This window comes from Brachycentrus maculatus, unplaced genomic scaffold, assembly GCF_059751285.1.
Source record: "Brachycentrus maculatus isolate JH-2025_06_01 unplaced genomic scaffold, ASM5975128v1 h1tg000181l, whole genome shotgun sequence".
NCBI classification, from domain to species: domain Eukaryota; kingdom Metazoa; phylum Arthropoda; class Insecta; order Trichoptera; family Brachycentridae; genus Brachycentrus; species Brachycentrus maculatus.
Genome location: NW_028280932.1, coordinates 172015 through 197534, shown reverse-complemented (window position 1 = coordinate 197534; position 25520 = coordinate 172015). Strand labels below are relative to the sequence as shown.

At 29.7% G+C, this 25520-nt stretch overlaps 1 protein-coding gene across 2 annotated transcripts in view; it reads right to left on the bottom strand.

The window, feature by feature from the left end:
• Nucleotides 1-642: 642 nt before the first annotated feature.
• LOC148307968 (zwei Ig domain protein zig-8-like) overlaps nucleotides 643-25520 on the bottom strand; it is a 76212-nt gene continuing 51334 nt past the window's right edge. Inside the window, exons 2-7 of one of the 2 annotated variants that reach the window (XM_088262538.1) lie at nucleotides 19967-20154; nucleotides 17225-17435; nucleotides 15472-15585; nucleotides 10922-11049; nucleotides 5152-5320; nucleotides 643-2480 (exon numbers count right to left, since the gene is read on the bottom strand). In XM_088262538.1, the coding sequence (XP_088118664.1) occupies nucleotides 2362-2480; nucleotides 5152-5320; nucleotides 10922-11049; nucleotides 15472-15585; nucleotides 17225-17435; nucleotides 19967-20154 (929 nt within the window). In that variant the 3' untranslated portion in view covers nucleotides 643-2361. The remainder of the gene's footprint in view (nucleotides 2481-5151; nucleotides 5321-10921; nucleotides 11050-15471; nucleotides 15586-17224; nucleotides 17436-19966; nucleotides 20155-25520) is intronic. The other variant, XM_088262539.1, reaches the window with a different exon arrangement.

Genomic DNA, 25520 nt, shown 5'->3' with positions numbered 1-25520 from the left:
TCGGTTATTATTTAAACAATAAATAAACCAATTCACAAACTATTACGACAGTAACTAAAAGTTGTAACTGGTGATAATGCAAAGATTTTGAATTTGTGTCATTCTTTATACAATAAATAACTCATTCACTAACTGTTACAAGACGTACTGTTACTACAGATACAATATTTTTTTAAGTCAAGATTAATTTGATGATATTGCAAGACGTTGGAAATCGGTCATTTTTCATACAATAAATAAATTAGTTGAATGAAACTTCTACTACCCATCATATTTTATTTGATACATACAGTGTCGATTTGATGCTACACTCAAATCGACTCTGTATTCCTGTTTTAAACTGTCGAATATAAGTGATAAAATAAAAACGATATAATGTAACCTGTCTACATTTTTTTTCATTTATAATAAAAGTCATGGGTAGGCACGTATAAAAGGTCTACCAAACATGAATCGTATGTATTTTTACATGTATATAATGCAACTTGTGTTTTTTTAGCATTCTTAATAGTTATGAATAGGTTTTTCTAGTATTTGTGTGGTATTTCACACACCAGTTCTGAATACTATTTTTCTAAATTTTAGATACATTTTTTTCATCGAGTGATGAAATCATCACTCGATTCGTTTTATTTTTCATCATTTTATTTTTAGATGATGTGGTTTTTCTTGTAGATTTTTTTGTGTATTATATTTAATCGTATTTATTTTTGATCTGTGCGTCTTGTTCATGTAACATAGTTACTGTGTTTTTACATAAATATTATATTTATTGATTTTATTTAAATATATTCCTTTTTAAAAAACATCAAATTCTTATGTACATTTTTAATTTCGTTATAATTGTGTTATTAAAATTAATTCATTTATTCTCAACAAAAATACATGCATTTGACCAACGCACGCTTAGTACACTTATTTTTACATACATAGTTCATTAACATCCATAAAATTTTGTTAACATTTTAATAAAGACTTTGATAAATTCATTATCATTTTTAAATTCATTATTTTTTGTCAAAATTTTAAATATTTTTGTTTTGAATCATAATATCATTACTCATACAGGGTGGCACAAAATTAATCACCATATCGGAATATGCTATAATTATTGCAAATGCCGTCGTGTGTCAATCATATTTGACAGCTATATGATGGATATTATCTTTTATACAGAAAGAAGTAGGTCTGTCAGGAAGCCTAGATGCCTCTGTATTAGATCTGGGAATGCGGTGGGACAGTTTTCAATATTTAAAAAAAATATGTAAAGAATTTTATTTGTATTTTGACTGTGAAAAATGTATTAAAATACAAAATCAGATATTTAATTTAGTCGCACTAAATTTTTTTTGTATACTGGAGTTAACAAATCGCTCACTCCTTTCAAGAACGTCATAAATCAAAAAACTTGATTTTTCGGGATAATGTTATTAAAGTTTTAAAAAATAATACAAAGTATTTAAAATAAATATCAAGCCACTTATAGAGCTTTTTATTGTACAACAGATATTTTTAGGTAAAACCTGAAGGTTTTTTCACCATTTGAAAAATATTTAGGATATTTAAAAAAATAATTAAACGATACCTTTTCTTTAAAATGCTAAAACAACACTTCCTGCTCTGTAGCGGATAAATATTATGTTAAAAATATGCCTCTTTTGCTGGGATATGATAGTACATTTTTTGGGCATTCCGAAAACATGCACAACTGAAAATTAACGATTTTTTTATTTATGACGTTCTTGAAAGGAGTGAGCGAAATGTCAAATATAATTATAAGTACGACGCCATTTGCAAAAATTATAGCATCTTCCGATAATCTTATTAATTTTATGCCACCTGTATAACCACATTTAACTTTAAATGCTTCAGTTAAGAAAACAACAACAACAACGAAATGATTTTTTCACATGCTAATTTCTTGAAATTTAAGTAAAAAATCCTTTTGTGTAAAAAAATTCTATCATCTTCTATTATAAGTTTCTGTTTTACCAAAGAATACGTATACATACTTTAAATAATTTTACCAGATGCATCATAATATAAACTTCTTCCCTGTATTTAGTTTTTTGGAAATCATTTATTGTACGTATTTTTATACATTTGCGTACCTACTTTATAACTTTCAAATATATTTTATAATATAAACTTTACAATCGTCAATTCGCCCATATAAAATAATAAAAATAAATCAACAAAGATATTTTTTTATCTCTGATAAATATTTATAAGTGGATTGAGAGTATTTATTTTATAATAATATTTACATTTCTTTTATTTTATCTAAAATATTACGTTATTTTGTGAATAAAAATAATAAAATAAATATCATCATACATTATTAAATTAGCTTCCACGATGTCACCGGTCAAGTCCTCTCAGTCTCTCGTAAAGTACTGGTAAAAGAAGAAGAGGAAGAATGTGCTGAGCGCTGCTTGAAAGTCCTGCTGATCCAGTCTGCATAGCGGCTGGACGTTCTCCTGACAAATTCAATAAATTATAAATTAATTTAATTTCCAAAAATTCTACGTGTAATTTTCAATGTTTTTAAATTTCCAAATACAGTTCAATTTTACAATTAATTCAAAATGTATTTTAATGTGAGAATACTGTTTGATTTTACGAAATAAGCCAATATACTCGTAATGGTGAATTGCCGAATATTTAAACGAGTAACTTATAAACTAATTAACTCTCGTAATTACAAATATATTTTACAGCAACGAATAAAGATGAAAGTTATTTTTCAAATGTTGAATATTTTATCGCGCGTGTTAATGATTTTTTTTAAAATAAATAGGAAAACGGGGAAATAAGTTTTCATAAATGTTGAATTGAACATGTTCATCTTTTTTGATTATAACATAAAAACATCCAAAAAGGAGCGTCTTGAGTTTTTTCGAAAGATATTCGTATATTTTGACAAAGATCGTTGATATTTAACCAATTCTTCTTGAGGTGTTTTTGGTATACAAGGTTTTAATGTATGGCGAACACGTGATTTAAAAAACTCAAAACGTGTTAAGACAAAACTATTTCATAAGTTGAAACTATAAAAGCAATGCTTACCTTTCTACCCGTACCAACTTACATATAAATCAAAACTTATTTTAAAGTACCTTTTCACTCGACACTATACAAAATATATCCATAAATTTTACCTTCATAGAAAAATTACAACTCCGTTTACAAACCTCAAAAATTGTTTAAGCATCCCTTACTAAATCATAATAATAAATATTTTTTATACAAGCTAAGTAACTATCACATTATTTGAGACATACCTAGAATCTCAGTATGTAAGCATAGTTTATTAATATTTAGATAAATAGTGTCATAAAATATTACAAGAACTTACGAAAGAGTATCATCAATGAAAATTGAGAAACTGATTATTTCAAAATCGTTTTGAATTACGTGATAAATCTGTGATTACTTTTTGGTTTTAAAAAGTGATAAATAAGGTTTTTGCAGTAAAATTGTACAATTCAGTCGATGATATAATAGTTAAATAATTGATTCAATACAACGTCAATTAAAAAAGTTAATAGGCGTATCAAATTTGCGATGAACACATTTAGCAAAAGAGGTATAAATTATTCACCAAATTAAAGCAACCTTGTGGTTTTAACCTTTTCAATAAGTACCTTTTAATATTATTAAAACAAATTGAACATTTTATCTACTTAAGACCTACTTAACGTAAATTTGAAGGTTCATCAGGTAAGGCCGTATTTTTTCAACTAACAACCCCGGAACAAGTTTGTCGACCCAAAGTTTGACAGGATTTTCAACCTCCAATAAATGTCTGGACCCAAAAGTTTGAGCCATGTTATTTATACTGATTAAGCTTCAAATTCAATTTCTCTGAAATAGTTTGTAATTAAAGCGATTAATTATATTCCAGAACGTTCATAAATAAATTTTGAAGCGGATTATAATTTTCCGAATTCATATATTTATATTGAAATTCAGAAATTAATCATTATACCACCAAAACAAAATAGGTGCATTAACAAAAATGATAATTAATTGGTCATTTTTGTTAATGCACCTATTTTGTTTTGGTGGTATAATGATTAATTTCTGAATTTCAATATAAATAATTCATATATTTATTTTGAAATTCAGAAATTAATCATTATACCACCAAAACAAAATTGGTGCATTAACAAAAATGACCAATTAATATAACACTTTATTTTATTATTTATCACACTTTAAACCAAAAATATCTTAACTTGAGATGAAGAGTCAATTTTGTATATGAAAGAAGATGGCACTCTGAGCATTCCAAGGCTAACGACCTGACATTTGCTAGCAGAAGAAGTGATCATTATTTACATCACTGATAGAATTTATTATTAAAATAAATTGTTACTAAGCAACTAGTAAAATAGAATATTTTAAAAATTTAAAAGTTTTTATGTTCTCTCTCTCCTAAAAAATGTATTCGATCTAATTCAGAATGAATCTTACCTGTGTTCAATTTCAATAAGTTTTATACTTATATATTTGTCTACATATTTATACATATATATATATATATATATATATATATATATATATATATATATATATATATATATATATATATATATATATATATATATATATATATATATATATATATATATATATATATATATATATATATATATATATATATATATATATATATATATATATATATATATATATATATATATATATATATATATATATATATATATATATATATATATATATATATATATATATATATATATATATATATATATATATATATATATATATATATATATATATATATATATATATATATATATATATATATATATATATATATATATATATATATATATATATATATATATATATATATATATATATATATATATATATATATATATATATATATATATATATATATATATATATATATATATATATATATATATGAGTGTGTGTGTGTGTGTGTGTGTAAAAGTAAAAAGCGTTGAACTGTGAATCAAAACAAAGCTTCCCTATCTTTAAAAATGCGGTAAAAAATGAAAAGAATTTTCACATTTGGACAATAATTGCTGACGACATATATCTTCCCTTCAATTTTATTGAAAGCAATTATTCCAAGTATAATGTTTAACTTACCGTTAAGAACGTGCACCCTGATGCTGGCCACCTCTGCATTGGAAGGACTACAGGAGTACTTTCCGGAATCCGGGAGGTCCGCGTTTTGCACCAATAGTCTGGAGGTTGTAATATCACCTCGCTCCGTCACCACGGACACCCCTCCCCTGGGAGAGTCGTAGCTTATCACCTGAGAAAAAAAAAACAATATGAGTCATCGACGAAATATTACTATGTTATTTATCGATTTGTCATTCAATTTATGGATTGAAATGATGACTGGTAAACTACCTAACTAACTAACCATCATGCCACTTTTCCGCAGGGGAAGGCAGAGAAAACGACACGCCACACCACTATGTCTTTGCAAACATTACTCGCCTCTTCCACATTCATGCATCTCCTCATACATACCCGACGGTCATAACGACTTCTGACCCGGCCGCTTTCAAGTACTTGACATACTTAATTGTGCCAAGTTTTCCTCGGTCTTCATCTACTTCTGTTTTCCAACTACATTCGCCTCATAAATTTGTTTAACCGTACTTTCCTTACTCATACTTTCCACGTGTCCAAACCATCTCAACACACCTTTCTTAATTTTATCGATAATGCTTATCTCAGCCTTGCATTCTTTTCTTCATCATTCGAACATCTAACAAATGACTGATAAAACATTTAATAATGCTTTTCCCGAATTCATCATCATTATTTTCTATGTTCCCACTTAATACCATTCCAGTAAATCCATTCACGAGTAAGCAAAGGCTTTGAAACATAAAAAGTTGAAGCCTGAGTAGGGTCATGATAAGCGGTGTTGCATAAGCCATAGCTATATTTCAGAGTCACTTGGACGTTAGGTAAGGTCATGCTTTCGTGGGATATTTTTTTTTGTTTGTATTATATATATTTTTTTGTACTTGTATTTATATTATATTGTGAAATCTAAAAGCATTTAAAATAAAATAAGAATAAAAATGTTAGTTTGTCTCATAAAAAAATATATCAATTGCAAACATAGTCGGGTTGTGGTCCCGTGGTTAGTGTCACGGACTCATAAGTCAGAGTTTCTCGGTTCCAACCCACTCTATCACAATTTCTAATTCGATACCTATTTCTAATAATGTGCCGCTTAGGCTCACAGAAATAGCATGAAATTTGAAATTTTTGTGTAAATATTAAAAATACAAGTTTTTTTCCTTAAAAAATAACACTTTTACTTTCAACATAGGGTATTTAGTGTAAATACAAAGAAAAAATCTTTACGTCAACAAAAAACACCCACACTTTTAAATCAAAAAAGCAGTAATCAAACCGAAAGAGCAATTAATAATTGGATTATGGATGTGGGTAGATTGGAAAAACATTTTTTTTCTCCACCATTTCTTCCATGACAAATGATTAACAAATATTTGTAAAAGAGGAAACAAATATTAAATAATTTTAAAAATCACACCACCTTACATATAAAGAACACAATCATTTACATTTTAAAATGATTTCGCTAGTTGTATTTCAATTTTAAATGAACAAATGTCAAAAGTATCATATTCCATCGTGTTTGTGTGTTTTTTTTTATAACTCAAACACACAAAGCCAACTAACGTGGGCGAATGAAATTTAGAGAACCGTTATAGCATGTTATTTTGCGAAATTCAAGGATTAACTAGGATTCAAGGAAACATTTCGAATAAAAGCAAAATGATATCCTGGCAGAATCCACAAGACACACGATGCGTAGGTGGAACCAGGAAGGGTTTTAGCAACAACAACAACAAAAAACTAATATAATTTATATTTGAATCACTAACTTTGTGATTTTTCATTCAGTCTTGATAAAGAAGCGCTTAGCTTCGAAACTGGTAGACATTATAATAAAGTTATAATAAAATATTTATAGTGATTTTAAAACAAAGCTACATTATTAATCGTAAATTATATACGATTATTATTTATACATTTTTTGTTTTTTTTTTTGTTAAAAATAATATGATATATTTATTTTTAAATTGATTTTCCGATTAATTTGTAGAACCCCATAATTTGATTTATATATTAAAATCGAACACTGATTTTTAAAGTCTACTAAATTGTATTTTATTCTGATAAACACGTTAAAATAAAATACAAATAAGTAGACTCTAAAATTCAGTGTTTGATTTAAATATTTAAATCAAAATATAGTTCATTAAACCCCTCTACAACGTTACAATAGTACAAAGGAATCAGCTGCCAGAAAATAAATATATTCTGAAGAATTGTTTTAATTTGTATTTATAATTATACAAGTAAATACCAATAAGACGAACTTTTGGCCTTTAACGATTTATCATAAACAATTTTGCTTCGTAAAGTTTTATTAATAAGTATTGTAAAATGCGCCCTCGGCACGGAAAAATACATTGAGTGTACATTTTTATAAAATGTAATTATTTGTATCATGAGTTATAAATAAATAAATGAATAAATGATTTGCGAAAAATTCCCAAGAGAAATCATAACAATTTATTCTAATTCATGCAAATTAATCTACCAACTTTCAAATTATGTTTCTTTACACTTTGTTATGTATGTGTTTAACCCGGTTATATTAATGCCACTTAAACTGACGCGCGACCCGCCCTAAATGAGTTACATTAAAGTACGCACATAATTTAAATATTAAACAAAGTTTCTGAGTCACAAATGACAGAATTTGTTTCATTTCCTTTCCCAGTAATGCTCCCATTTGGGTTAGCAATGTAAAAATTGTTGACCTTAATAAAAGCGCCCGCTTATGACTATATACTGCGGAGATGGCGAACCTATGGCACGCGTGCCATGGGTGGGAAGTGAGACGATTTCGCATGGAACACGAATGAAGAGAAAAAAGTTGTACACAAAAAAATCAAATAAGATTTAGAAATATTGTTAAAAAATCAAAACATTTAAATAGCCACGTGTATTTTCTTCGTCCATCAATAGTTTCATTAATCAATCAACAATTTGAAATAAGCCATAAGAAAAAAAAAGACTTAAATTCAATTTAATGCTACCAGCTATGAACCCAATATAAAAAAATAGCATCCAACACAAAAATCTCACTAATAATGAAGTTTTAAAAGTTTTTAATTTTTTTCTTAGGATTTTTTTTCAAATTATTTCTTTTATTTTGTCATTTATAAGTACTTAAATATTCTTTCGATGTATTGATACTTTGTTTAAATCAAAATCTGAAATTACATTTGATGCATTTCTATTTCCATGTCAAAAATGGCATTTAGCATCCACAAACAAATATCTCACGAATAATAAAGTTTTGAGGGTACTACATTATTTGACAAGTTTTTTTTATTTTTTCTTTTATTTTGCCATTAATAAGTACTTGATGATTTTTTTCCATGTATTAAATTAAAAATTTGAATGTAACACAAACATTTGATGCATTCTTATTTCCATGGCATGTGGCACGCGAATATTATTTTACTGATAAAAATATATACTGACAAAAAGGTTCGCCATCCCTGATATAGTGATATCCGTGAGAACGGTTACTGGAGTCGTAATGTAATGAGGGCGCAGATGAAAAATGATCATTTACGTTTGCTTGATGAGTCGGATACTAAAGGAAGTCAGACGAGCATTGTAATAGAGGAGACAACATTAGTATTAATAAGCCAAAATGTTCAAGAAAATGGACGATGGTACAGCCTGAAATGGTTCATTTATTCTACAATTTTATATTTCTGGAATAATTTATTATGTTTATTTTACTGTATTACGATGTATGGAAATGAAGCGCGGAGTTGGCAAATGAAGGATGAAAGAATGCTGAAAGAAAGTCTGAGAAGTATTATCGATAGAATAAAAAAAGGTGTGTTGAAATGGTTTTGGTGTGCGTTTTGTTCCGCTCACAGGTAATTGATTCAATTTTAAAAAAAAACCCTTTTACGTATAATTTAAAACAGTTTGTTGAAATAACTTATATATTTTGACTCAGTGCCGTTTGCATCTTTGGATGCAATAGTGGTCCAATGAGAACTAAACATCAATAAATATGATTTTTTGACATCTCATCAAAGATGAAGAAGAATGTGGAAGTCTGATACCACAGATGTATTTATCAAGAGATAAAAATATAAATGGTTTGTATTTTCAACTGTTGCGAACATTTGTAGTTTTTAAAACTGATCAAAGTTGCATCAATAAACTCAAAAAAATTATATTTCATTTTTATATTGAAATCAGCCAAATATTGTTTTAAAACAAATGTGTTTGAAAATGACAACAACAACAACAAAAACAAATATGAAAATATTAATACTGTTTAAACAAAGCATTATTTAAAATCAGTCAATAATACTGGAATGACGAAGTGAAATGATTAGCTCGTTGGCAATCTCAGCTTAGAATCTCATTACTGCCACATGTTTAGCCCAGAATATCCGTAGTTCTCAAAATTTATCATGTTTACATGAATGTTCTCAAAACAGGTATTTTACAAGTTTTAAATGATTATTTTTTAGTCACTTTGAAAGTGAATGTAAAAAAACGGGAAAAATATAAATAAAATGAGTCATTCAGACCATGGTACCAGAAACAACCAAAAATGTCTGCTCATTCCAATTTGTCCTTATATTGTTTACATTATTTTTTATCGATAATAATTTACAAGAAAGCATTACTGCTGGCAAGTGATGCTTTTAATTTAATTTAAACTTCTGTTTTCCACTTCATTCTTAATGTAGAAAATTTAATTATCTCTAGTAATAGAGCCTCTGTTTACTTGGTAAAGCTCTTTCTTTATCCATCTTACAACATTCCACTCTACGTAATTAGTTTGCTTAAATTATTTGAGTATACAGTTATCGAATAATTATTATTTCTACTGGGTACTCAAAAAGAAATTATGGGAAAATTAATTAAAATCCTTGGTGAACTTTTCAGTGTTGACAAAGTTATACTAACGGAGAAACTGGCTGTGACGTCTAAATTTTTAGGCGAAGTACACACACACACACACACACACACACACACACATCGAATTTTATTTGTTAGCTTGTTTTATTTAATTTCTTTTTGTTTACGATTAATAGTGTGATTATTATTTTACTGATCTAGCTATGTACGCTTAATATATCATTTAAGTAATATTTCGATAACAGCGCCACCTATTGAGGTAAATAATTTTTTATTTATTGAAAGAATCTGTATAAAGGCCAGATTAACATATTACCAAAATTTGGTGACAAATCCATTGGTTCTAGTGAAAATACTATTTTTTTATATCACGACTACAGCGCCCCTTACCAAATCCAAAAGTTACAAAAACTCGCTTACAACGAAGACAAACATACTATTAGTCCAAAATCTGAAGTTATTGTGAGGTATTTGCGGTACTGAAATGCTAATACTATTAATTTCATGAATTTTGTAAAATGTGTCACAATGTTTCAACAACAAAAAAATTCAAGAAAAAAATTGATTGAATAAAATAAAATTTTTGTATTTTGTATCTTAAACGCTTTTTAACTTTGGTATGGTAGTATATGGGTGGTATGATAATATAACACTCTCCTTATCATTCATCGTTCAAGTTTTGTACATAATACAACTTTATTAGTCTCTGTCAAATTTTTATTTTTGTATAAATGTCATACTGTGATAATTTTATTTTAATGACCTAATGATGGAATGATTTTTCCAAAACCGGTGGTCATGAATCAATATTTATTCAAGTGGTATTACATAAAGTGAACGATGAATGATAAGGAGAGTGTGATATATATATTTTTTTTATTATTTAACTAACCTCATCGTGGTGATACCAGAATATATAAGCCGGTGGCTCCGGACTAAACCGGATGCTGCAGGTCAGATTGATGGTGCTTCCTTTATCCACGTGTAGATCAGGTCCTCCCAATATAGTGGCCGTAGGAACTGTGAATAACAAAAAAAAAATCTCAAAATGTGAAATCACTCCACTTCTAAAAGAAAAGTTATTAAATCGAGTTGGTGTAAATATAAAACAGCTCATTGATATCAAATCAAAAATGAAGAAGTACATGGATTTTTTTCTTAAATGTTTTCCGTAGATACTTTGTGTCACATTTTATAAACTTTATAAAATTAATTAACTTTGTTTTCACCACTTTTTTATAAATACAATTTAACCTATCGGTTTCGACAATACCTTGTCATTATAAGGGTTTATTTTAAATCAAAAACATTAAAATACTCTCACCAAACACTTCCATACACTGCATAAAAATCCTCAATCGAAACCGGCAGTTTAAATTGTATTTAAAAAAATAAGTGGTGAAACCAAATTTAATTAATTTTATAAAGTATATGGAAGTTTTGATATTTAATAAAGTATATGGAAGTTTTGATATTTACAGAGCTAAAAACCTTCAAAGACTGGTTTAAGTCATCATTGCTTTATACATGTATTTTGATAAAAAGCAATTTCATCTTTGTGGTATTGTAAAATAACACTTAGAAATCGGCTGCAAACAGCAACCGACTGAAGGAAATGAAAGGATGTGGAAGAGGCCTATATCCAGCAGTGGAAGACAGAGAACTCATAAAAAAGTAGAAGAATATAACACTCTTCTTATCATTCATAGTTCACCTTGTGTAATACCACTTTAAAATATCACGGTTTCGGAATAAACATTCTATCATCAGGTCAACTGTAGTCTACATTTGACAAGATGATGATAAGGTTATTCGAAAACCGGTGGCCATGAAGTAGTGTTTTTAAGTGGTATTACACAAAGCGAATGATGAATGATAAAGAGAGTGTTACTTTATGCATGTATAACATTCACTACATTAACAACCAGACTACCTAAAATGTGGAAGTTATGTTTATCCTTCAACTGACAACTTTTTGTATATGCTTCATCTTTGGTACGATCCGTGATTGATTTTAGCAAGTTTTAATTGGCAAAGACCTTAATGAGATGTTCTTCCTGAATTATTCAAGTAGAAGCCTGGAATAATAAGTTTTAAAATAATTCGAGAAGAATGTTACAAACATTTCATAAAGGTCTCTGATAATTGAAAAGCTAACAAACTCAATAATAGGTGGTGTCGAAAAAGTAGCATGAGCAAGAAATTGTCAATTAAAGCATAAATATATAAACTTTATAAAATTAATTAAATTTGTTTTCACCACTTTTTCATAAATATATCTTGCGAAACATGGGTATTTTGGTTCTTAAACATGGGTAGAATGGTTACTTGTGTGAAAACTGATCACCTATGACAAGTCGTGAACTCTGTAAAAATCCAATTTTTTTCATTTTTTTATCTGTGTTGAGATATCAATGTAAATAATTTGTGAACAAAGATTTTAGCGCTGTCAAAATACACATTGTGAATAAATGAATTTACTAGAAATATTGTTTCAATAAAAATGTTTTAACGATACATATCTTAGTCGTACAGGAGAAAATGACCAACTAACAAAACGTAAAATGTTCAGGAGGTTCAGCAGGGTCATTTAAGTCACTTTTGTTTGGCAATAAAATAAACATCAATGCAGTTTATCATTTTTAAGAAGTCAATAATAATACTTCCTAGTTTAAAATCCTTTGGGAAATATTAAACTAGTAAGATATCAAACAGTCAATGATCGAGTTTTTGTAAATAAATGCACTTGGTCACTTTCTCCTGTATAACTACAATATATTAGATATATCAAGAGAGACGAAGCAGATTTTTATTCCAAGGGCAATTTGTTTTCCCTTTTTGCAAAAGGGGTTTTTTTATGCCTTTCTACATTTTAAATATTAATTAAAACCTCTTTTGAAATATTTAAATATAAGGTTTATTCAATGTTAATGTACTCGTAACTGTTAAATGCTTATCAAATATAATTGAGGTACTGAATGTTTGGTTTGTAAAAAATATGATTACGCGTTGCAAAATATTTAACAGAAGTCGTTGTTAAATTTACAGACTTATTTCACGTTTGAAATAGTATTTGTTTTTTGTAAAAAGTAAAATTTGCGGTTTTGTATTTCAATTACAAAATTTAATTACCAAAACTTTGTTAATATTTTCATTTAAATTACATGCGTAAACACTGGAATTAATATATTTGGCATGCAATTAAAATGGTTATAATTGAATTGAATTATCATATTAATTTCAAAAATATTGGTGAAAAAGTTACAATTACAGTCTGTTGGACATAAAATGATTGCGGTTAATGTTATTAACTACGCGGATCAAAGAGGGGGATATGAAGTCCACAGAAAACAATATTTCATTCGATAACCTAGTATTAATTCAAGCAATTATTCAGGTTGTTTTGAAAACTTTATGATAATATTTAGGAATACTTAATTTTAATTAAAAAATATTAACAATATATATGATTTTCAATTTTCTGTCGAATCCATTAATACCTAATCCAATCATCCAACGGTTTATTCCATTGGAAGTTCATTATATTTACCGAAGAAGTGTTATTTATTTCACTCTAACTACTGCGCGCCACAACTCTGTAGATCCAATTATGAACTGCATTTTTCATACATGTCACTATTATCGCAGTCGAAGTTTGTTGCAATTTCCTTATTATTACTACATACAATATTTCTATGAATATCGCAGGGGTCTTCAAATACCCCCTTTTGGATCATGCATAATTTTTAGATACTTTGGTTGAGGAAGGTTAAGCATAAATATATATTTTTAGATACTAACTTCGTAAACTTTCGTCCTTTTGAAATGGGTAGTTTTGAAACTTATAATGAACCTGGTTCACGACCTATCAAGACATGACTTAATAAATATTTTTCGATAAAAAGACTACATGAAGTATATAAAATAAATATTGAGGATAGGGCTAGACTTTGTTTTCTGAGAAAACCATAAAGGTTATTGAAAAAAGTTTGTACACATGTTAGAAAATTTTTTAAGTATTAATTAAGCATTGATGGTAACCTTCAATTCAAAGAACTGTTTAGCTAAATATTTGTCAAAGACAAATATTTTTTGAAATATGGCAAAAGAAATTAATGTAGCGAATTTTGTGGACTGAAATTTCCAGTTATTGAATATTCAAAACGCTCTTTAAGAAGTTGATCAAGTTTTTGGAGAACATTTGGAGAAGATTTTGAGAAAATAATAGGGTTTGTTGAATGCATGCGATCGCATTGGCGACAACCAAAAAATACTCGTTTTTAAAATAGAATTTAATAAGGAGCGTTAGAGAGTTCCTGATATAAGAATGTTTATCAGAGATAGGTAAATCATGAATTGAGCCATACATTTTAAACGTATTCAATCATAAGAGAAAAACATAAAAGAATAAGAAAAAGAAAAAAATAATATGTCGGGTTGTGGTCCCATTGTCACGGACTCTTAAATCAGAGTTTCTCGGTTCGAACCCACTCTAATACAATTCGATACCTATTTCTAATAACGAGCCGCTTAAGCTTACAGAAATATAATGAAATTGTAATATTTGTGTAAATCATAAAAACACAAATATTTCTCTTTTTTCAATAAAAAATAAAATATAAGCGGAGATAAAATACAAAAATAAGTGACAAAAATTTCTAAGTATTTCATTTTTAATAGTTGAATAATTTTTAGTGAGGTCATTTTAAAATATATCATCACCAGTTTCAAGATACGGTGAATGATCTACATAATAAGAATAACATTCATTAGGACGTCTGGAAAGACCGGGGTTTGAGTAACAACACCAAGATGAAGCTTGTCAGGAGCTTGGTCCACTCCATTTTTCTCTATGCTGCTGAAACATGAACCATAAAAGCAGCAGAAAGGAGAAAAATTGATGCCTTCGAAATGTGGTGTTGGAGGCGCATGCTCCGAATTCCATTGACAGCTAGACGCACCAATGAGTCCATTCGCCAGGAACTACGCTTGGATAGCTTGACTCTGGCCAATATCTGTACCCGACGGATTCTCCAGTTCTTTGGACACGTTGCGCGTGGCAACGAGGATAGCCTGGAACGACTAGTTGTGATCGGTAACCTGAAGGGGAAGAGAGGGAGAGGAAGATCCCCACACGATGGACTGATCAAATTAAGGCAGCAGCAGGCACCTCAGTGGTTGGAGCGCTACGTGCAGCGCAGTCAAGGGATAACTGGAGAAGAGTCATTGCTTCTGCAAGGGTCACAACCCTCAGCAATAAGGAATAAGACGGAGAAGAAGAAGAAGAAGAAGATGTTTATCTAAATGATCATGTATACCATTTGGTTAAGTTTTTATAAGGTTAGTATTTATCATTCAAGTTCATCAATCAAAAAAATTTTTTTTTTTTTATCAAGTTGTTAGTATTAATTCCAAGCCATTCAAAAGAAATCAAATAAAAACCTTGATCTGCGTACATTTGATTTATAACTCTCCTTGGTAATTCTGTCTGGTAATCATAAAATGTTGTAGACTTTGGCTTTCGTGAAGTTAATCGCTCTCTGAATATATTCCAAACTTCAAAAACAAATAAAAACACAAATAAAACAACAACAAAAAATAGTAATAATATTCTGGAATTTCTATTTACAAACCCTAGATATAAAAATGAATATCAAACATCGGAATACTTTAAAACAACTAGTTTCTTAAAAAATGTGAATGGGTAAGAATTTCTATATTTTTTCCACTGTATAAAAACTTCTAGCTTTCTCAAGGGACTCGAACAAATTCACAGTGGTTTTTTCGTCAAAGAGTTTCCGTTTTCTTCGAAATTGTTTGCAAGTTCAAGAGCCGTTTGCTTTAAAACCAGTTGACATAATAATTTAGTTATTAAAAAAAAATTATGGTGTTTTAAACAAAGTAATTTTGTAATTTGTATTAATTTATATCGAATCGTTTTTCCATGTGTATCGGTAACATAGAAAATAGCACTTACAAATAAACAAAAAAATAAAAATAGCAAATGTTTATGAAAGTAATATTTATTTTATTATATTGTTTAATTAGAGTGAAGTGGTCACTAGATGAAGAGGTAGTATATCGTGCTTTTTTTCTCCGAGAAAATATGAAAGCTGATTACATGAACTTAAATAAGACTGACTAAAGCTAGCCGCTGTGCTACTACTGTTTTTTTTATATTTATTTTTCTTAGTAAATTTAATCTCAGGCTAAGTGAAAAACATACTTTAGTTTTACTTCTATAACTCCGTGTTTTTTTCAAGTATTGGAAGTTAAATATTTACTTTACTTTATTATGTAAATATATTAAAAGTGCGTTTAATGTCTAGAAGACCTAACTCATCTGAAATACATGTATGTGCTTAATGCTATAAATTTGACCAGACTGTAAACGAAAGTAATTCCTCGAATTTTGATTACTGTTTATTGAAAGAAACGCTTTTGGTAGAATTGATATTTAAGTTTTTAAATTATAAACGTGTAACATTGAAAATAATACAGTAAAACCTCGATATGACGGAACTCTTTTAACCGACTTCAGATATATCGGACTGAAAATCGTTCAAATGTAAAAAAAAATCACGCCCAGTTTATATTTTATATGTTTAAATTCAAGTTTTGCCGCATGTAAATAATTTTTAGCGGCTATGATAATTATGTCATATGTCATGTAGACATAATACCGTTCTGCTAATAGACAGCACCTAGTCGGAGTAACAACAACTCTGCCAAAAATTTCATTATCAATGGTAAGATCACATCTTAATGATGTAATAAAATATATTTACTATTCGTCACTAAACGATTTTGAACTCTATTTTCCTAATTTTAAAGAGTTAATTTATGGTAAAAAAAAAACAAATATCCAAAATTTCATACAAAACTTGATTCCTTTTCCAAAACAGGCTAACCGAAAGCAAGCACGTCAATATCAAACAACAACGTCACTTCACGACGAGTATCCGAAGGCAATAAATAAAATTCTGTTTCTATTGTTAATTTATATATAATAGCAACAACAGTAATAACAGCGTTAATATTTACGAAAAAATTAAACATTTTTTTTTCAAACTTATTTTTATGTAACGGACTTTCGGCTTTAACGGAGATCTCTTTCCCCCCAATAAGTCCGTTATATCGACGTTTTAATGGTAACTTATAAATATTGTTGATTAATATAATAGTCCCAGCTTACCGACGACATTGAGATTCACGAAATAGCTTCTCACGGGCTGGGTAGACACTTGACACTCGTACATGCCGGCGTCCCTCTGCTGGGCCCACTTGATGTGGAGCGTCCATTCCTCGGCTTCCTTGTGATGAGTGGTTTGGAATCTTTGGTCTGACGAGTACGTGTAGCTTCCTACTGTGAGGATGTGCAAATCGCGGTGTCTTATCCAAGATACCTGCGGGTAACGAAAACAAATATGATCAACACAAGAAAACAATATAATGTAAGATACTTATATTATATCTACGTTCGTCGACTCCACTAAGGAGGTGAGTAGCGCATACGTATACATTCATGTATGTCAGCACGCTCAGCTACCATTCTAGAAGTCCCGGGTTCGATTCCCAGGGGGGATCAAATAAATATAAGTAATTTTTTCACTGTTATATTTATTAAATATTACCCTGGACTGGTACCTGAAGCGGAGGGCTGATCACTTTTCCTTCATATGTTTACGATCAAGATAACACTGCGTTTATATGATACAGTGCCCTATGCGCCATTGGGGTGCGGATAAGGGTTTGAATGAATGAATACATACATGTACTTAATAAAATTACAACATTTTGAGTGTGTCCAAATACTTGTTCACAAATCTGGATTATCTCCAATTATAGGAGTTATCTTCATATATTTTTTTGACATCTCATCAAAGATGAAGAAGAATTCATCTCACCAAAAGATGCCTCTGTTTGAAATTGGTTAATATATATAGAACTTCCAAGAATTTCAGTAGTGTGGTTGTCAATATGGGTAGAATTGGTGAATGTCACACGTGTGTAATGTGATCACTTTAACCAACCTATGACGGTCGTCAGCCCCGTAAATGCCAAGACTTCCATATTCTTCACCATCTTTGATGAGATGTCGAAAAATAATACTTAATATATATTTGAACACTAAAAAAAGTTTCAATGAACGAATCAAAATTATAGGTTTTTTTTTTTTATATTTGAACTTCAACTTCTTGGGTTTAACCAAATCCTTGTCCACAAATCAGGGTTTTTACACTTAGGAGTAATTTTTACATTTTAATACTTAAAATAATCTCCTAAGTTAAGGAACCCAGATTAGTGAATAAGGTTTTGTCACACCCAAAATGTTAAAAATAAAATAATTGTTTAAATTGTAAGCTTCATAAAAATTTATAATAATGTTTTCAGGCATCTCCAGATATGTAAAATGATTCGGTAAGGATCTTGCATACATTAAAAATTAAACGTTGAATCCTGAAATTTGAGAATTGTGGTTATCAATCATGATACAATGGTGAATGTTATATATTTGTAAAGTTATCACTTAAACCAACCTATCACAGGTTGTTAGCCCTGAGATGTCAATAATATAGGTGTTTCAATTTGATATGAAATATCTATCTTTTTTTATATACGAAAAAAGATGGAAGTCTGGGCATAGCCGTGGGATGCTCAGACTTACTTTTATCATCTTTCATGTAAGGAATAGATAATTTATCTTAAGTTGAGAAACCAACATTATTTATTTATCATTCGCATAGTGAATAATCTCAGCTTCAAGTTTATATTATGATCTTTAAGATATTGCACTTATTACATAAAAAACTACACTTGCCCAGACTTCCATACTCGTCTTTATCTTACTTTCATTCAGTTTAAAGTATAATTAATGTCAAGATCCTGACATTTATTATAGGTCAAACTGAATCAGAATAGAAGGATCGGGGGACGAAAAAATTGACCTTTTTTTGCATGGATTTTTTGCGACAAGGTCAAATATAAACGGTATTACTGAAAACGAGTTTTTGTATTTTGTAGGGAATCTTTTTACTTAGAATTTCAATATTCAATACACTTCAATATACGTAGAAAATTTTAAGAAAATATATTTTTTGGTATAACTTTCTTTGCAAACTTCATTGGAATTATTTTTTAACAAAGTGACTTTACGTAACTTTTTGATAAGATAACATTTTGGCACAGATTCAATTTAGTTGAATATTTAGTGTGAGAAAGAGACGGCATATAACTTAATGCTTAATGAATATCCAATAATTTATCTTCTGAAATCAAATTATAATTCCGGGACCTGTTTCCAGAATATTGAATTACTGACATCAAAAATATTCGAACTTTCGTCAACTTTCAAAGCTGGCAAGTACATCGATGATTTTTTAAATAATGTGTTATCATTACCAAGGAATGTAAAATATTAAAACTGAGAACAGAATTTCAAGCTTGGAGGAAAATTAATATAACAGTACCCTGAATACATATTGGAAAAAAAGTTTAGGAAAAATTCTTCAAACATATTTTCAATTTAAGGCAAATATTTTTTTATATTACAAAGTTATTTACTTTGAATAATTTACTCAAATACTTAACATTTTCCTCGATATTATTTATTTTTATGGTTTATAACGAGAATAAAATTTTATAACTATCTTTAAAAATATATTTTATATTAAAATATTTTTTGAATATATTATGTTTCCATTTCGAAAATCCCTTTTATTCAATCTTTTAAATGCTTTTAAGAAAATTTAGTTTATTTCATACGAGTGTTTTTGATGAACCGAAAATTGTATGGAATTTTGAAAATGATAAATGATATTTTTTCTCAAAAAAAAAGGAATCTCGAAAAATGTACGACGGATCATGGTACCGATAAAATGGTAATTTTATACATGTAAATTAAATATTTATTTTTATGGTGTTGTTTTTGACTTACAGTTTTGTTTCCGAGATTTTTCACTTTGCAGGTAAGGTAGGCGGACTTGCCGACCAGGGCTGTCACGTTGCGGGGCGCCACAGCGTCGAAATAGGGCTGCCCCCTTCCAGGAGCTCCGGGTCCGGGGAGCGCGTTCTGGCTCCCTGCTCCTCCGCTAGCCGGACCAGCACCTGCGCCTCCAAGTAGGCCTGAAAAAAATAAATTATAAATGGTGCATTCTGATGTAATAAAATAGCATTCAAAGACAACAGCTGGAGGCGCGTTACAGGAGCCTGGGAGAGGATCCGTGATAGTTCATAAAGAACTATCACAAGAGGTGGTATCATACGTGATAAAAATAGTAAAAGACATTGGTACATAAACCAAGCTACGACACAAAATACCGAACCCTCTTCTAGTGGAACGGAAGGTCTGCTGATGACAGTCAACAGTCCGCCTTCTCCTGAGGAGTTTTTCGTAATTTCCTCCCGACAACGAGCCAATGCTGAGAAGTTCACGATTGACCCACGCTAGATTATCCCTCCTGTTCCCAACACAGACTCAAATAAAAACACAACTATTTAGTTAGAAGAAATAAAAATCCACTTATTGATCTATAAACCTTGTAAATAATAATCAAGGTAAATAATCTCATCTAAAAAAAACTTATGTACTCGTATTACTGTATTACGTACTCTCTTCTAGTGGAACGGAAGGTTTGTTGACGACAGTCAACAGTCCGCCTTCTCCTGAGAAGTTTTACGTGGTTTTCTCCCAGCAAAAGGTAAATGCTGAGAAGTTCCTGATTGCATCATATTGGATTATCCCTCCTGTTTCCAACACAGGTTTTAATAAAAACATCTTTTTTTAGTTAGAGGAAACAAAATCCACTTAATGATCTAAAAACCTTGTGCATAATGAGCAAAAAAATTACTTTTAGACAGCAGCAGGCACTTCGGTAGTTAGAGCGCTACGTGCAGCGCAGTCAAGGGATAACTGGGGAAGAGGCATTGCTTCCACAAGAGTCACAACCCTCAATAATGAGGACTAAGACGGAGAAGAACACTACTATTAATCCCCATTCAATAGTGCATAGGGCACTGCATCGATTTAACTCGGTATTGATGGATTATTATTTATTTGAATGCAAGGTGATCAGTTCTGTACTCCAGTTTTATTTTAAAACAAAATGTAAAGGAATGTAAAATATTGATACAAATGATAAAAGTGAAGATGGACATTATTACTAGAAGGAGTAGAAGTAATTACGTTAACGATGTATCATTACTACTACTTGTACTACCATCATGGCGGTTTGATTTTTCTGGAGTAGTAAACAGAGAGGATAGAACGCCATACTCGTCCGTCCTAACACTTACTTCTCATTTCCTTCACGTCATACATCTAGTCATACATGCCCTCCGGTTAAGTAGACTTGTGCCACGACCATATTTAAGGTTCTGATTGATTTGGTCGTCGAGTTTTTTTGGGCGTCTTAGTTCTAATCTCTCCTTCACATTTCCCAAATAAATTTGACTAGATATTCTCTCGCCATCTAATCGCTCCATGTGAACTTTTCGTGATCTTTTTAATTATTATCAAATCAATCTTATACTTCTTTATAATATCTTCATTTTTAATTCAGCTTAACATTGATTTTTCCACACATATGTACATCTCTCTTAGATAATCTCCTAAAGTCAGAACGAAGAAATGATATTTAACATATTTTTATCAGATTCAAGTTTGTACTGACATTTCTTAGTGTAACTGCATTTCATAAAGTAAAACAATAACTACTTTTTTTATAGTTATTGTCACCAATGTGATGATATTGGTAACGAAAAAACCCGGTTCTGTTCAAATAAAATAAAAGTAGAAAATACAATATTCTTGTTTCATTTTATTTTGTTGATCTCCGAAAAAAATCTCTCTTGTGGTTTATCTGATTAGATGAAGATTTCTTTGAGGTATTTTGGCTTTAGTCTTATCCATACGCCTTGAAAGCTACAATAATAAGGCTCTGATAAAACATAAACAAATAGGACATGTTTTTTTTTCTCTAATAATGTTATTCGTTTAATTTTCTTGGACAAACTCGTATTATACGAGTAAAAGAAAAGTCCACTCAAACTTCTACATTAGTTTTTTGCGCCTCTTCCTTTCACGAAACTTTCCCGAACTATACATTTGAACGAGAGGGATTGTAGGATTTCCTCCCTTACAAGGCTTTTCTTCGGATTATGCTGATGATATTGGCACAAAGTCCCCGGACTTGTATTATGTTTTGAAGAGAAAACTGCCTCGATAAAGCAACTCAATTAGAATTAGTCAGAAAATGTTACACTATTTTTTTTGTCAAAACCTTGTATCTCTTTTACTAAAACAATCGTTTTTATTAAGTGCCTATTATGTTAAAATACGTAACAAAAATATGAAAAGACGTTCATTTAAAAATTTAAACGTGTTTTTTTTTCAGATGCTTTTGTAAGAAATTTCTAGATCAACTCACGTATTTACAGCGACTTTACTGCGAATTACTGTTTAGACAAAATATTTCATGGAAAATTTTAAGTACATGATACTAGAAATGTTAAACACGCTATGCTACTCAACTAGAAGTCTCAGGTTCAATTCTCAAGGGAGTCAAAGTAAATGTGTAAAACTTTTTTTTTAACAACTTTTTTTAACCACTATTTTATTTATTAGAAGTACACTTTAACCTACCGGTTTCGACAAGAACCTTGTCATCATATTTTTTTATTCTAAAAATATTATATTACTTTGCACTGTGTATAGCGTAAGACTGATCTCACTTCATTTGATTAACGAATAATTGAATATATTAATAAATTTGCAGATCTTTATGCGTCACTGGGTGTGAGCAAGGGTTAACAGTAGTAGTTATCTTTGTTAGCTCACATATTTTTGTTATTTTATAAAATCCCTAATATTGAAATCTGGGTATATAAAACACTTGCAACCCATCATATGCTGGTTCAAGTAATCATTTTTTATACGTGCAATATTCACCATTCTACCCATGATTGAAAACCACACTCATTTTTTTAACTTATATATATTTATCATAAAATTCACATGTCCTTATATGTATGAATTGTCGGCAGCATCTAAAGTTGGTTTGAGTAAACTTTTTATTGAGCGGTGACCTTTATTTGTAATGATAATTATAATAAATTTGGATAACTTATATAGCGCCATTTTCGTAATATACTTCCTCAAGGGCGCTCGAGGAACAAGGATTTAACACAACCAAAATTTTGTGAATTATTTACTTAAACTTTATAACATAAAATTACTTTTTTTTACCACTTTTAATTGGTTCTTTTCTCCGACCGGTTGAATATGTACATATTTTACCCTGATGATGACAAGGTTGAAAAAAGGTATGATAAAAAATTTCTTAAAAACAAAGTAGTTTTATAATATAAAGTTTATGAAATGTGCTACAAAGTATCTGCAAAAATCATTTAAGAAATTATTTTATCTTTCAACTTGCAATATACATGCTCCCAAATTTAATATTTATGGCGCATTGCTTTAAGCTCACTTCAGCATAAAATTGGAATTGCCTTCGTTAAAAATTAAGCTTCCTGGATGATGCAACGACCTTAATAGAATTATCACTAACCTAACATTAATTGGCTGGAGCTAAGCCGAGAGAAGTGTTATAGTGCCATAGTGCCGTAGTGCCATGGTGCCACGGTGCCATGGTGCCACAAAGTCATGGTGCCATCATGGCTGCCAATAGAGTAAACTAGCTTTAAGTGGTGGAACATAATTTTGCTTGCCGGAGCGTGGCTTGGATTGACGTAACTGGGCTCAAAGTAAGCAATATATATTGAAAATTAAGATACTGAATTTTCGAACTTTCTCTATTTAATTTTTCGTTTTCTTGAAAACCTATTTTCTATGCGATTTTTGTAGTTTTTATTCAGATGGAATCAGAATTTTTATGTTATACAGTTTTTATTAAATTCGATTTCCTGATTTAAAAGAAATGGTTACTTAAAATACCTTAAAAATTCAGTTGTTGTCCCACGAAAAAAGGTTGAAAACATAAGATAAAAACTCACATATTAAAATTAAGACGAAAATTAACTTAAATAAGTAGTTTAAAAATATTATTATCGTGCAGTCTTTCCAACAAAAATTTATAAAATTATATTATTATTAAAACACTCGTGTTATTATACCACATGAGTATTTTACTTTATTACTACTAGTTATGAAAGCTACAAATGAATCCATCTACGGGTACAAAAATAAACAGTTTATATTTTTACCTATATAAGCATCTGTAGCTTCCAAAACTAGTCGTATCGAAGTTCGTATAAAAAAGTCGTTACATTTTATATTTTACCCACAATTGACAACCACATTACTCATGTGGTAAAAATAAAAAGTTTTTGGGGAATATATCCAAAATTAAACAAGGTTATTGGATTAAATTCTCATTAAAAAAAATATTTAGTAAATAGTGGTAACTATTTCTTAAAATCTACTGTGACACGTGTTTCGATGCACTCCGCATTATTTTCAGAAAATGATGCGGAATGCATACATACACGTGTTGCAGATTTTAAGAAATAGTGGATTTACAAAATATTTTTTTTAAATTAAAAATGGTCAAGTTTTACCACAAAATGACTGTCGAATCAGGTAGTGAAAGGATTTAATTATACTTTTATTTAAATATATATAATAATATGTGCGATGTTTTGTCATATGAAGACATTATCAATCACTTGATGTTTGATGATGTCTTAATAAAACGAAACGCGTCACATATTAACAAAAACATATATTTAAATAAAAGAAGAATTCAATCCAACAACATAGTTATATTTTTAATATATTACCGAAAAACTTAAAATAGAATTCTACCAACTGTCTGCAGTTACACTGAATAAAAAATAATAATTTGATTTATAAGTTTAATGGCAAGTGAATGCCGAAAAAATAAAATAATGTAAAATTATTTTGAATTATTGAACTGTGCTCTTTTTTGTAGATAATTATCCATTACATTCCCTTCTAGTCTCTTTACTCTTGACTTCTCGATACGCCTTCATAAAACGAACGTTTGAAATCAATATATCATGAAATGGTCAGTTTGCTCGTACTATGTTCCCATCGCAGTAAGGGCGTGAAATTCGTGGCATATTTACGTTGGGCATCTCCGGCTAAGCCGCGCACTGGCCGCTCACTCCATTAGGCTCCAGCCAGCGTGCACCGACATCAAATAACCACGCTTCGAAGGTACTACTGCGAAAACTACCCCATACGTAGTGGTACTTACCACATTACAAAGCGACAATATTTTATTTATTAAAACTTCATAAATATAGCTGTTTGCAATCAGAGGGTTGATAATACTTGAACAATTAAAAAACATAAATTACAAAAGATGATAAAAAGAAAGGCAATGGAAAAGGGGAGTTTCGGGAAGGAGGTAGAGAAAAAAAAACTAAGGGAGGAGGTTTGATGAACACTAAGGATTCTAATGATAAATAGAAATGTCTCAGACGTTTCTTAAAAAGTATATTTCATA